Source organism: Adelges cooleyi, unplaced genomic scaffold (assembly GCF_023614345.1).
Source record: "Adelges cooleyi isolate 19-005CV unplaced genomic scaffold, UGA_ACOO_1.1 ACOO_flye_CR_arks_rails_tigmint_CR_PRNA_30, whole genome shotgun sequence".
NCBI classification, from domain to species: Eukaryota; Metazoa; Arthropoda; class Insecta; order Hemiptera; family Adelgidae; genus Adelges; species Adelges cooleyi.
In genome coordinates this window covers 516,869-532,596 of record NW_026095971.1, presented here as the reverse complement: position 1 = coordinate 532,596, position 15,728 = coordinate 516,869, and the positions used below count along the sequence as shown (strand labels likewise).

Here is a 15,728-nt window from a genome sequence, read left to right as displayed (position 1 = left end):
ATTTTCAGCTCTTTCAAGATGCACAATTATTGTAGGTTAAAATTATTAATAATGGCTGAAAATGCTACTGGCCACTGACATTTTCGTATTTTATCTATTTTAACCAAGTGTGTAGCCTATGTATATTATGTACCTATATAGTATTGTAATGGAATACAGATTCACTGTTGGGACTAGTTTTTACTTGTTTAGGCCGTACAATAAATTTATAAAATGCGGCTAACGATAAAACATTTGTTTTTTTATTATGCGTGGATGGACTTATAACCAAGTGTGATAACCGTACTATCACAGAATAATTATTCTGTGGCACTATATATATATATACATAGACCCATAAAGAAATCTTAATAGGTCTATGGGTACATATAATTTAACTAGATTGCTAACTGTACATGCCACCAATAGAGAAGATTGAAGCAGCCACTTTCTGCCATCTTGGTGGGAATTAGAACCTTATCACGCGAGAATAATATATGTTAAGACAATCACGTATATATATAATATTGATATAATAATATATACAGATATGTATTTATGCATTGATAACACACCCGACCTATCCAGTTTTATCTTATCTGTGATGTCTATGCGGTAGTATACTTGTCTATGCTGTGGTACATGTATTAATTTTATAAAAACTTTAATTGATTTAACAGGAAAGTAATTTTGGAACTCAATAAAGAATTATTGAAATGTACGAAATGACACTGTTATGTATATAAAATCGCTTTTATCTAAATATCATCAGTTATTTGCAACTAAGCATTTAGAGTCATTACATTTGAGAAATTGTAGTATAAGTACAATGACTTCTCTTGAAAATGTGATCAGTGGTTGGAATGACGTTAAGCAAAAAATAAAAGTAGTTTCCCAAAAAAGAACACAGGTAATAACAATTTCTTTTGGGGGTTATGGCAGTTTATATAATTATAAATTTTTATTTTCAGAACTTACCAGAGCCACGGTTAGTTGCTGTTAGTAAAACTAAACCTATAGAACATATTATTGGTATTTATCAAAAAGGCCAAAGACATTTTGGTGAGAATTATGTTCAGGAATTACTAACTAAATCTTTTGACGTTGAAGTATGCACTTTTAATTAACTAAAAATTGAATAATTTATATAGTATTTAAATATAGAGGAGGAGGAATGGCCGAGTGGGTAAGGCGGCAGTGTGTTAGCGCTCACTGTCACCAGTTCAACACTCTGTCACGGGCACTTTGTTTGCCGGTCGAGCAACGTCGGTGAAAAGGAGTCGCCATTCCCCTCTCCAGCGACTGACTAACAACCCGTCCCTGACAGCGATTCCATCTAGCAACCATCATCTCATGACGGCAGCGTTGGGCCTCAAAGGCCCATTAAGCTGATGATGATAATAATTTAAATATATTATACCATTTATAAAATAGGAAAAACATTTTTATTAATGTTATTTGTTCCAAGAAATACCTTAGATTAGTCAAAACCCTTTTAAAAATTACCTCAATGACTTTAGTCTAAGCTTTGGTTTAAATTTGATTAACAGAAATAACTAATTGTTATTAGTGGACTTTTGGTTTTGTTTAAAATTTGGTCATTTTCAACATAATAAATATCTGAACAATTAGTTCTTTAGGTAACTTTCAAAAGTTATTACTAACCTAGTCCCTAGAGATATAATTGACTTTACTTAAATCATATTAATTTTATGATAGTAATTTCTGGTCGATAATCCGTTATTGATAATTAATACTTATTCAGCAATTAGCATTTCAAGTGATAGGTGTCAAGTGAGGTTGAATAGTGCTTGCAGATAAAAATAGCTCTATGGTCTACCTCTCATCCACCCATATCGGCTAGTTATTATTTTCATTAGAACTCTGAATTTAATTATTAAATTAAATATGTTAATCCTCCAAAACTATCCTTTAAAGTAACATTTTATTCTTGAATGAGATAAATTATTTTAAATTACTTAATAAAACAAAGATAATAATATAATATAATAAATGCAACATTTTTTTTATCTAAATCAAATATATCTGAATTTTCTGCATTTAATCTATGCTAAGAAGTAACATTATCGATGCCAACTTGTATGAATAATTAAATTTTTATAAATTATTCTTTCAATACCTATTTTTGTATATTTCTAATATCATAGGGAGATTTCTATAAAAACTAAGACGGTTTAGAGTAGTTGTCTTTTTCATGACTAAGATATCACATGGTATAAGTAGTTATAATAATATGATATTAACCTTAATAATTAATACATTTCTTGATAAAGTAGGCAACTAAGCTGTAGTGTTTGCTTTCTTTTAAATTAATGTCTGGTAATGCAATTTTCATAATATAGCATTGAATTTTGTAAATTTGTATTAGATATTAAAACAATGTCCGGATATTAAATGGCATTTTATCGGTCACATTCAAAGGAACAAAGTATCAAAAATATTATCGGTTCCTGGTTTGGATATTATTGAAACAGTTGATAATGAAAAATTAGCTGACGCTATTAATGTTGCATGGAAAAAACAGAATAACAAAAATCCATTGAAAATTATGGTCCAAGTGAATACTAGTCGAGAAGAAGGTTTGTCAAATTAGTGAACTAAGAATTATATAATTTTTTATTATTATATTCTGTCGTAGGAGGTCAGAAGTAGTAAAGTAATTATACCGGGTGATTGGTTAACTACGGACCACTCAATATCTTAGAAGATATTAGACTTTTTTAATTATTTTTTTTTTGTACTATTATAGTTAATAGGTGGGACAAATTTAATGTATTTTTCAAAATTTTAACACCATCCCTTATGCGTTAAAACCATACCAACTTTAAATTTTTAAATGGTAACCCCCAATTTTTTTTTGATGATCGTGTTTATTTTTTTTAAATTTAATTTTAGGCGTAAAAACTAGCTAAATCAGACAAGTACTTTTAAAGTTATAGCTTAGTACTACAATATTATAATATTAGCTTATATGAGATGCTTTTATAAGTTTTACAACTAAAGAAAAAAATCGTTTATCGCCGGATCTCACGTTTCACAAAATAAGATTGATTAACGATACGGTTGTAGATTAAAGTTAATAGTTGACGGTCGTCGGTCACAATGAAAACGAACTAATAATAAATCTATAATAATATTATATGGGTAATGTCTTCTTATCTGTTTTTTCTGTAGTGTTCCTAGCGGTGCGGTGTACCTGTACGTATTGAATATTAGGCATTAGCTGCTGTTAACAAACAATATTATGAGCCCTAGTAAATAGTTTTTTTTTTCAATTTCAACCATAGGTTACCGTGGTCTAATCACGGTCTTATATAGAGTATATACCGTAGTTCTACCAAAACGATTCGTTACTAGCGTAGATTAATATCAACACAGAACAAATTATTATAAAAATACGACTACTTGAAAACTAATCAAAAAGTTCATTTTTCTAATTTTTCAATTACTATGGTTATTTAGCGTCTTGGTTTTTACTTTAAATATTTAGCGTCTTGGTCTTAATAAGTATTACTTGTACTGGTGTCTTAACTAGTCAAATTATTAATTCTGTTAGTGAAAATATTTTTAAAAAAACTTTAATAAATAACATTCAATTTTTTGTTTTTTTTAGTATAATATTGTATTACATACAGTTAATAGATAATATGTACAGAATATATACAGAAATAAACAAAAACTAAACTTAATATGTACAGAAACTATTTTAGCATTTGTTCGAACTGGTTTATGGTAGGTACATAAGATGTCAAACAACATCTTTATAAGGCATCTATTGTGTTTATTAAAATGTTTAGATAACAAAGGATTCCATAAGAACTACGTTCATCCAATACTTGTGCACTAAAATAAATTTTCATTTTTATAATTTAAAGTTGTAACGCGTCAATTTTAACTATTTCTAGTTCAGTATTTTTAATTATTTAAAGCTGTATTTATTTATTAACTCTTTATTATATTACCACCTTAAGCCTAAACTGTATATATTTCATAGTATTGACTATTCTTACTTATTTTAATGTGTTCATATGAACAGTAAAAGTATGTTTCTTATTTAATAAATGGTTGTTTTTCTCGTTGTACGAGGTATAAGCAAAAATTTAGAGTGACAATGATGAAGTACAATTTTTTTTGTTTTTGTACAGCTTTTTTAACAGTCATAAGCTTAAAATTCAATAATAATATTACTAACAAACATTTAAATACTATATTATGTTATGTTTATTATGATAATAGTAAAATAAAAAAACAAGTAACAAGTTAAATAATATGCTTATAAGATACAAATAAACATTTTTATTTGCTAAATCATATTAAAAAATTAAGACTAAATAAAATTAACATATCTATAATTAACTTGTAAATAATAGAGGTACAACATATTGCTGTATATAGTGATGTATTTATAGGAAGTTACCTAGGGCGGTAAAGTTTGTTTGATGATTTCCCACTAGAAGAAATCCATCTCCATTTACATATTTAAGTTAAAAAATATTTATAAGTATATTCATTCAATTTACTTTTTTACACTTAATCCAATAGTTAACATTTTTTTTTTTCTATTTTGTGTTTTATAATTTTATTTACTATATTACTTATAAAAACTTATCGTAAACCACTAGAAAATTGTCAATAAATTCTGTAATAGCTAATGCCAAAACTATGCCATCATGAAAATAATATCAAGATTTGGATTAAGACAATAACATATTTCAGAAATATTAACATTCTCAGCGGCATTTTAGATTAAATTAATATTAAATAAAGAATTCATCACTAATAATTAATAAATAATGTATTATAATTATAGATATGTTAAGTATACGTGCAAATCGTGTAAAACGTACAAATCGCATGAATAAACAAAATGTATCAAATTAACCAAAACGAATAATTGCTAAATGCTGGAAAAATATTCACAAGGTATTGATAACAAATTAAACATACCTACTATTTTACAAAATAAATGTAAAAGTGTGTAGTAGTGGTATATTTGTCAGTCGATATAGCGGTTATCATTATTATTTACTATCGGTGAATTATTTACCTAAAGTAAATAGTGTTTGGTACGGTTACGATTTTTAAACGCTACTATAGCTATTGTCAAAGTTAATAGTCAATAAATAATAACAGAGAGCAGTCAAGTGTCACCATAATATGTTAGCATCTCCAAGATATTTAATTTATTTTTTACACTCCCTTTAATTTTAAAACTGTGTAGCTCGTTAACTACTCAATCGATTTACCTAGTTTTTACGCCTAAAATTAAATTAAAAAAAAATAAACAGGATCATCAAAAAAAAATTGGGGGTTACCATTTAAAAATCCAAAGTTGATATGGTTTTAACGCATAAGGGATGGTGTTTAAATTTTGAAATATATATAAAATTTGTCCCAACTAATTGCTATAAAAGTATAAAAAAAAAAAAATTAAAAAAGTCTAATATCTTCTAAGATATTGAGTGGTCCATAGTTAACCAATCACCCGGTATAGATACATTTTAAAATATGTATTACACCAAGTGGCAAAATATTGTATGGTTGGGTAATACGTAATTAACCTAACCAAGACAAATAATACTGATAATACTAATAAATAATAAGAAATACTGACGAGACGCGATGCGCCCGCGAGAGTCTAGTCGGTCTCCTCGCCTCGTGCCAAAAAACCGACACTGAATGGAGTGCTGGCGAGGCGAGGAGGACGACACGAGAGCCCCCAACACACTCTCGTGCTCGCGTTAAATTGTAGATAAATTTTATTAAGCAAATCTTCGAGGCGCCGCATGAATCAAACTCGCAGCTCTCTGTTCCCAATTTTTAAAATGAATCGTGAAAAATTAACTCGACGTCCACAACGTGAAAGCCATCAAAAAGAAATGATATCTCCAACAAAAACCTAACATTGAAAAAGGGCCAAGTTTTAGACCCCCTCCCAAAAAAGTCAGCCTATCAGACTATTTTTAAAAAAAATTTAAATACACTTGTGTATAGAAAATAAAACATACTATGTATATTCAAGCTGCTGATATCCAAATAATTTCAGTACTATGTTAGTTAAATTTTAAAAAATTAACCGGGAGGTATGGCGCAGTGGACATCTCAGGTGCCGCATGGCACTTGAGGTTAAGCTGTGTCCGTTGCTGCTTGATCCCGGATGGGTGACCACCCGGGATTTTTAGCGGCGACCCACTCAATGCCATGCACCCCTGTGACCGAACTGGCATAAAGTTAGCCATAGCCAGCCACTCCCGGTCAATACGCCATATGCATATTTTTTTTTTTATTAAAAAATTAAATGTCATCTATAAATATCACTATTGATGACATACTAATTTAATACTATTAATACTCAAGCTTATAATTATTGTTACGAGTTAAAAATGTTAAATAACTTGTACAAAATTAAAGATAATTCCTACTAAAATGTATTACATATTTTTTTTTTTTTTTAGAAAAAAATGGAGTATTACCCGATGACGTAGTAAAATTATGCAAATATATCATTGAAAATTGTGAAAATTTAAAATTTATTGGCCTTATGACTATTGGACGATTTGGTTATGATTGTTCATTAGGACCAAATCCAGATTTTTTGGTATTGATACAATACAAATATTTAAAAAACTTAAATAAGTCTTAATGACTTGTTTTTTATTTTAGACATTGGTTGAATGTAAAAACAAAGTTAGTTTTGACTTGCAATTGAACTCGTCTAATATTGAGTTATCAATGGGAATGTCTGATGATTTTGAACATGCTGTGAGTATTATATAAAATATTATAAAAGTTAATAATAATGAAATATTTAACCAATAACCAAAAAAAAAAAAAAATAGCGTTACGGTATACATATTTTGGCAGTAATGTTACTGTAATCAGTGCATACAACAGACTGAGTCTGGATCAGTCTTATATGAATATGCTATAGACTATATTTATATGATTAAGGGTTTATTTAAATATTTCATTGTTTTATTTCTTTACATATATAACATAACCACAAAAGTTGCTTAAGTGTTTTCTAGATAATAAAAGTTTATCTCTCCTCATTTCTTGTTTAGGTTTTAATAAACAATTAATTCATTTAGTATTATTTATTTTTTTATTTATAGATTGAATGTGGAAGCACAAACGTTCGAGTAGGAAGTAATATTTTTGGTTATAGACCAAAAAAAGAGAGATCTCAGAAATAGTTTCAATCCAATGAGGATTATAAAATTATCTTAGATTTATAGCTAATTATATACTATTAAAAATATCTTTATTTTATGTATGTAGGAATACATTTATTTAAGTTAAATTTTTTGTTTTTAATATTTATATATCCATCAGAGCATGCTGCAAGTAACTTAAACGATTATATCCTTATAAACATGCGTATATATATTTTTTAGATAACATTTTGATTTATTACTCCCGCTAGACCTCCCCTCTCCCAAAATACAGTTCATAATTGTAAATATATAACAGCAAGATATAGCGTACACGTTGAATTTTCAAAAAAAAAAAAATGATATATTTAGTGAAAAAACCTACGTACAGTGTGGTTGGGGCATAATGGGGACAGAGCATAGTGGGATCGAAGAGGTCATTACATTCATTGTGTTACGGGTTTGGCGAACCTGGGCTCCGAGCTCCTCTCCAAGGTAAGGAGAGTTGATCGTAGGACTAATAACCCTACATCGTACAACAGTTTTGTTAAGAAACTACCAAAATTTAACTGTGTTTATTTCAATTTGTAGAGAACACAATTTAAAAGATATATCAATAAATTATACACATTAATATGATATAACTTTTAATCGATTTTAAATACAAACAAATTTAAACAGCAATCGAAAATGTATAAATGCAAAAAAAAAAAAATAGTATAAAATGTTTAAATGCAATAATTAAAACTTTTTGAAGTACTGATCTTAAAACTGTTCAACAATTTTAAACTAGTTTAGATCCATATTTTAAAATATTAAACTGTTATAATTTCATAAAGCAGTCAGGCTTTATATTAACATAGGAATATTGAAAGATTAAAATATTAATAACATTTTTGCAATCTTATTTGAAGATAAAACCTGTTATTTCAAATGTTTATTAAAATTAATTATTAATTATCAACAATTAAAATGATATACACTAAACTTTAATACCAATAGTGTGACAACTTAACAATCTTCAAAATGGTTATTATAATTATATGATAATTAATAATGTTCATAAAGTATAAACTGAATTATAGGAAATATATTTTTTTTAACCCAACAAGGTAAGTAGACAAATGTATTGTGTCTGTTATTATTAGTAATATTAATGATAAAACACTAACACTACCTTAAGACTATAAAAATTTAAAGATATCTGTAGTCTTCTTGGTAAAAAAATTTATAATATGTAGTTTAAATTATAAATTAAAAAATAAAGATTTGTTTTTTTAAATTATCAAAAAGGAATTGTGCACTAAACTAATGTGTATTGTGGACATAAAAGTATACATACTTACTTAAATTAATATATTTAAATGAAAAATGAAAACCAAGTAGAAAAATCCAAAAGACCTTCATTATAGTTCACCTAGATTCAAATAAAAAAATATCACTTCGGTAAAGTATAGTTTTAATAAGTGATATGATAAATATTTAATAATTTTTTTAGTATTAAAATATTTTAAATAAAGACTAACTTGATTGTGAAATTGTTCTTATTAAATAATTTAAGCAATGATATAACATATTAAAAGGTACATATTTATCACAAAAGTATTTAGTTGTACTTACAGATTTCATTAGTATAAATTTTCAAAGAAAATTACATAAAAAATTCATCATTGATTTGGTCACAATAACATTTGTTACTTAAAATAATACAATAGGTTGATTCATGATTGTTAAAAATTATTGAGCATTATAAATTGAAAATTAAATACACATACATATGTATGTACATAATATATTGTCGTTACTGTGAAAAAACATCCTATGTGCCAATTTTTCGATTTTGGTATCCCTGAATACAGAAAAAAAAAGCTATCATACGATAAAATCTTCAATGTGCTAGGTATCTCTATTGTAGAATAAATGAAAAATAAAAATAAAACCTATGTATTACCTACTATAAATTGTTTTACACGTTTTAATGTTTTCTGCACATGGGAGTTTTTCTCGCGGTAGCGACAATATGTATCTTATCATAAAAAAAAATATAAGCTATGAAGAAAAATAAATTAATTTGATTTAGGTGACTAGTTTAACCCATAAAAAACTTCTTTTGGCCAAATAAAATTGTAAATTTAACATTATTATAAATTATTTTAGACAGTCTTGATAGTACAGCTTGAAAGCACATAGACAAATATAAATAACGAAAAAAAAAAAATAAACAGATATAAATAAGACAAAAATACTTGATAAAACAGTAGCTGAGAAAAGAATTTGAAATAAATATTATTATAATATTTAGTTATTATAATGTTAGTGTAGCACTTTAGGAATAATATTACGACTTTTCATATAGCCAACAATCTGCGCAGGTATTTCTGCCAAAACTTCTTGAGCTAAATGCGATTTAGCATTCATTGGATTTTGAATTTGTAGAAAGTCTTTAAATGGGACAAACTGCACAATATCTCTGGCAGCCCGAACACCATTCACTTCTAAAGTAACTGTGTCACCATCTAATTCTTCCATTGATTGAAAATCTGCATTGCCGACTCCTACGATGATTATAGAGAGTGGCAATGTTGATGCTTTGATGATAGCCTATAGCACGAAATATATTATGTATACTATACGTAAAACACTTAGCAATTTATTAAAAGTTTAGAAATAAAGTGATTATACTTAAATACATACAGTTCATACAAATATATAATGTATTATAGTTTAAACAAAATTGTATTATTACAATTAATAAAAATGTGCAGTATGAATCAAAAAAGTATAAAATTTGTAATCCGATAAATATTAGTATAATAATGTAAAATAGTTAATGTTACAAGCTTGTGCTATTCGGTATTATAGGATTAATATTTTTCATATGAACGTATTTTATACCAATAATCAAAATACATTCAATTGATTATACATAAAATTATCCAAAAATGCCAAACACGCAGCATTTAATCTGCCTATCAAATAATAAATAATAATTTTCTTATTATTTTAAAATTAATAAACAACAAACACACATTTAAAAATTAATAAATATTAAATAAATAATAATCAAATATTAATTTAATTAAATAACTATATACATAATAATACGCTGTTAAATTCTGTTGAATAATAATATTGTCCCAATATGATAAAATTTTCATTAACCCAATGGTATATAATAATAATATTCTAGTTTGATATAAAGTTGAACAATGTTGATATAAATAAAAAATGTTAACATAGACATCAAATCTGATGTCCTACAGTTAAGACGCTGGGCTAATGGGTTAACAATAAATAATTGTTACAATAAAGTTTTCTTAGTCCATCATATAAATTTTCAGTAAAACAATTCCATGAAATATTATATTCTTGACACTAATAAAACAGAATGGTTTTGAAATAGTAATTTTTAAATTGATAAATCAATATAAAAAAACGTAGGTAGAGAATGTCTATACATATACAACGATTCAGAAAATAAATAAAAATTAAATAATAGAGTAAAACAATATAAAACATGATCTTCAAATTAATAAAGAATGGAATGTAGTATTTAACAGATTTGATTATTTAACAGATTTTTGGGGAATAACATTCTTAGATTTCATGTAGCCTACGAATTGCTTAGGTATCTCAGCCAGCACTTCTCGAGCCAAATTAGCTTTTGCAAGAGATATATTTTCGCATCCTTGAAAATCATTAAATGACACAAACTGAGTAATATCTCTGGTTGCACGGACACCATTAACTTCCAATGGCACAGTATCAGCATCAAGTTCTTCCATGGCTGAGAAATCTGCACTACCTACCCCCACTATGATAATTGACATAGGCAAGGATGATGCTTGAATTATGGCCTAAATAATATTTATCAATAATAAGCCAATAAATCCCCAACACATAAAAATGCTGTGCCTTAATCATTACTATAATATTACCCTACACTTAAAATATGTTTTTAAAAAATATATAAATACTTGTTTAGTGTGGAACATATCTGTGATAACACCATCTGTGATTATGAGTAATATGAAATACTGGGATCCGTCTTGATAAGCTTGAGCAAATTTTGCTACGTGGTTAATAACCGGACTGAAATTTGTAGGACCATATAACTGAACGCTCCTTATACAGTGATGATAAGCATTAATAACTCCTGGAAAATAAAAAATAAGTATAAAGCACATACATTTTATTGAAATAAATAATATTTTTTAGTGTCCTTTTTACCTTCTATGCCAGAACAGTAAGGATCACTGGCTTGTAAATTTAAGAAAAATTCATGAGAAACTTGGCCATGAGGTGGAATACGTGCACCAAATCCCAATGCTGGAAACATTTTGTCACTATCGTAGTCTTTAATAATTTCACCAACAGCCGCCAATGCTTGTTCATATTGGTTAGGTCTATTACTTATGTAATGCAATGAATTGTAATCTTTTGGATCTCCATTTGAAGCTGCAAATATAATTTTTTTTTTTAATAGAAATAGTTTGAATTTTAAATATTTTATGTCTTACCAGTAAAATCAATTGCAAATGTACAGTTGATTTGAGTGCCATTCATTATATAGTCTAAAAATGTGAATGTTTTCTTCAACTCAAAATGATTTAGGCGAATAGTACCAGTAGTTTTCTAAATATTTAAAAACCAATATATATATATTAAAAATTATATTTACTGTGAAGCTAACTAAATTTTTAATAAACAAAGATAAATGTTAGTTAAATTTTTGTCCAAGTGTTTTTTGAACATTTTCCCAAAAACCACTATGTTTTTTTTTTCGTTCAGGCTCCTTAAATAATTAAAATTTAAAAAAACTTACATTTGATTTAGGTTTTGTACATTTATGTTCATTTTCAGGTCCTGGACCTTTTTGAAATTGATTCATTGTAGCATGAAATTCTCCTAAAAAACACCAAAACAAAATGCTTTATATATACGTTTATTTAAATGTTATAACTACATACTTAAAGATATAATATCGCTTCTCCGGTAGAACATTGGCGTAAGTGTAAATTTTTGACTTAAGTACGAAAACAGTACGATAAAATTTCATTTTATTGAGTAAAACAATGACATAAGTGTAATACCTATTTTTGACCGCTAGAGAGCAGTTTTTTCGTTGTTGTAATTACCAGTTACTATTACACTACAATATTTTAAATGACGTTTTTTGAAGAACAATTAAATCTCCACTTACGCCATTTTTCCACTGGACAAGCGATATAATAAGAGATAATATAGTTAAGGTAATAATTATCAAAAAGAATGGTTGATTAATTATAAATTAAATGAAAACTTATATTATTAAATATTAAGAACAAAATCATGATTAGAGCAAATGGAAATGATAAAGGTCAGAAAAAACATAAACAACCAAACAGTTAACTTGGGTAAAAAATCTAAAACACACATTTTCAATTTATAGCTTAAACCCTTAAAAAATAATTTGATCATGCATATTGACTGTTATAATATACCCAATAATTGATGATTTCCACTGTATTTGTAGTGGTAGCAGCAGACTTTAATATCTCGATCAAAATCTGTGCCACAAAAAGATCGTACTGGTAAGGTTATTGGTTTCCATCTAGGATTTGTGGTCCAATTAACAACTTCGGTTCGATATACTAACTGATACTGGCCATCTTCACACACTTTAAAAAACTCCAGAAATGGATAAGCCTTTACTAACCAGGAAAAAAACCTAAAGGACAAATACATTTACAAAAAAACTACTTAAAATAACAATTTTTATGAAATTTTTAAACCAATTCTAGTCTGGTTAGGTCTTAAGCGAGTTTCTCTGAGTATTATTAGTAGCATAAGTTGTACAAAAAAATTTAAGTAAAATACAATACAACAGAGTATTATTTTTTCCATTATTTTGAATAGTATTATATGAATTTTTTATATACAAAATTCTATTACTAAAATAAAGATTTCCTAAGAACTAATTCTTCTACTAAAATATATTTAAAATTTATAGTTTTTGAGAAATTGTTTGTTAGTAAATATATGAAGATCTAACGCTTCAGAGCTAAAATATTTTGGATCAAATTTCAAATCCCTTATATTCTTTTGGTTTAGGACCAATATTTGTTCATAAAATAATTAAATATTAAAATAACCCCCTAAACACAAAAATAATTCTCTGTAGTGTCATGTATTTCGGCAGCAATGTTACTGTCATCTCTTGAGTTTGTTATGGGTTGATGATGGAAACATTGCTGCCAAAATATGTATACGCTATAGAAAATTATTTTTGTGATTAAGGGTTTATTTTAATATTTAATTATTTTATATTATTTAACCACAAGTGTTATTTAGGTTTTTTTCTAGACAATGTTTATTTGTTTAACGGGTTTTCTATAATTATTATAATAAATAATCCTTACTTGGATACCCAATCGTCTTTTTCCAGGTTTTTTCCGCTAAAGTGTAAAGTCACTTCATCATGACATGCTGGTAGTTCTTCAGCTTTTACAATGACTTGACCTCTGTTATTAGATTTAGCTCCCTTTAAGGGCAATGTAACTGTTACGGAAGAAACAATCTGAAACATACTGTAAATTATAATTGACCAACCAATAAGGTGAAAAAATTTAAGATATTACATGACCAAGAGTAGTTTCACATGACCCCAAGAAATCTTGAGATCGAAGATCACTTAGTTTAGAATCTACATCATAAACTTCTACTTTGATATTTTGCTGAACCTCAAAGCGGTATAATACATGAACCTTAAAATTGTTTATAAAAAAAAAAGTATATCATTTATTTTGTTATCATGAAATTATAATAATTTATAATACTTTGGTAACAAAATCAGGATTCAAACTGTTATGGATACATTCAGTGCGACATATTTCACTCCATCTGGATGTTTCTGGGGTTTTCAAATATACAACACACATAGGATCAGATTTAGAGAATACATCACAGTCTAGCAGATTTCTAAAAGAAACAAAAATAATATTAGTTATAATACAATTTGTTAAGTATTTCAAAACATACAAAACAGTATCTTTAAACTTTAGAAATTATTTTCTACACGTGAATTCCATATATAATACACCAACTCATTTATCTAAAGTATATTTGTATTAGTACAAATTCCAATAAATCAACTTATTGCTTTTTATTTTGAATTATGTAATTAATGTTACAAGATTTATTATTTAGCTTGACAGGCCTTGAAAGCCTAATGCTGTCATTATGTGATGGAGCTCATTATTATAATATGTTTTACCAATATAATCAATATCATTACCTATCTCTATACGACAATATATTTCCAATATAGGTTTAAATATTATTTATAAAGAATAAAACTCTACTCAGTAATATACATTTAATTTTGGGGTAGCAAAGCCAAGTTAGTTACTGTCCTCATAATTAAAAAGTTTTATATGATTCATAACACTACGAGTCATTACTCTTAAGACTGTGATTCATGATTTATTTTTTAGGCTAATAATACAATATGATAGCAATAGGAAACAGACTATGGCATTTTTACTCTATTCTAACACTTTTACCAGATTTTTATTTTATTTAGCTAAAAGATCTTCTTTATTGTTGACTATTAACTGTTATATTTGGCCTAAATATTACTCATATTTTTGTTGGTAACCTATTAAGAGAGGGCCCTGATTTATCATAAATGTATTCTTTAACTCATTCAATAATTATTTATTATCTTTTTTCTGTAGAATTACAAATAAAGTTGTTCAATAAATAAATAGTTATTTATTAATTGTGAATAAATACCTTGTTTGTCAAATTATCTACTATTTATTATATTATTCAAAACTTGCCCAACTCTGATAAAAAAAACAGCATTATCAAAAAAACTAACAAAAAGAGCAAGTGAACTTTTCTCCTCAATGCACAGTAAACTTGCTTTCTTGCTCAACCATAACTTTCACAGGATAATTTATAACTATAATTATAATTATTGAACCAATTTATTACAGATATTAGAAAAAATTGAATTTGGTCTGGTAAAGTAAATATATACCACCATATTTACCTACTTATAATTATTATAAGTCACTCAAAAGTTTACATAGCCAATAGTGTACTGAAATTTGTGATTTTTAAAAATATCAATAAACAAACATTTTTAATAATGGTCTATGAATAAAATTAAAAGTATTAGTATACAATTTTTAAATAAAAATGATGAATGTAATTTACTAGAACCATAATAAGTATATAATAAGGTACCTGCAAGATAGTGTTAATTCAATTTCTGATGTAGGCTCTGTTGACGAACCCGGAACAAACGCAGCCATCTCAACAATATATCGTGTTTAATTAAATTGATAGCTAAAGATTAAACTACGTCAAACTAGAAATGAGAACATTGGTCTAACTTCTACTGAGGACAACTACTCACAACAGTCAACACTACGTTTTAACTTTTACAGCAATGAGCAATAGTAAATAGTGGTAAATAGTCAAAATACGCGTATTTTAATTTAGATAATTGAATATGCAATATTTATACTGTTTATTATATCATATTATTATCAGCTATGAGAAAATATTGTAAATAAGTATCAC

The 15,728-nt window shown here is 26.9% G+C and overlaps 2 protein-coding genes across 3 annotated transcripts; one reads left to right on the top strand and one right to left on the bottom strand.

The window, feature by feature from the left end:
* Positions 1-578: 578 nt before the first annotated feature.
* Positions 579-7,383, top strand: LOC126839430 (pyridoxal phosphate homeostasis protein). Its single transcript, XM_050574774.1, has 6 exons — positions 579-889; positions 951-1,088; positions 2,369-2,579; positions 6,456-6,598; positions 6,664-6,762; positions 7,116-7,383. Exons 1-6 carry the CDS (start codon positions 716-718, stop codon positions 7,194-7,196), a joined length of 846 nt encoding a protein of 281 aa, XP_050430731.1. The 5' UTR covers positions 579-715; the 3' UTR covers positions 7,197-7,383.
* Positions 7,384-8,748: 1,365 nt separating this feature from the next.
* On the bottom strand, positions 8,749-15,702 carry LOC126838869 (copine-8-like). Of its 2 annotated transcripts, none has more exons than XM_050573634.1 (10): positions 15,390-15,702; positions 13,973-14,114; positions 13,775-13,900; positions 13,556-13,713; positions 12,638-12,864; positions 11,980-12,062; positions 11,675-11,789; positions 11,385-11,612; positions 11,132-11,310; positions 8,749-9,755 (listed from the first exon to the last, which is right to left on the bottom strand). In XM_050573634.1, the coding sequence occupies exons 1-10, from the start codon at positions 15,455-15,457 to the stop codon at positions 9,468-9,470; spliced, it is 1,614 nt and encodes a 537-aa protein (XP_050429591.1). In that variant the 5' UTR covers positions 15,458-15,702; the 3' UTR covers positions 8,749-9,467. The 2 variants fall into 2 exon arrangements, with proteins under 2 accessions (XP_050429591.1, XP_050429590.1); XM_050573633.1 differs by lacking the exon at positions 8,749-9,755 and adding an exon at positions 10,239-11,011 and having other exon boundaries at positions 15,390-15,701.
* Positions 15,703-15,728: the final 26 nt, after the last annotated feature.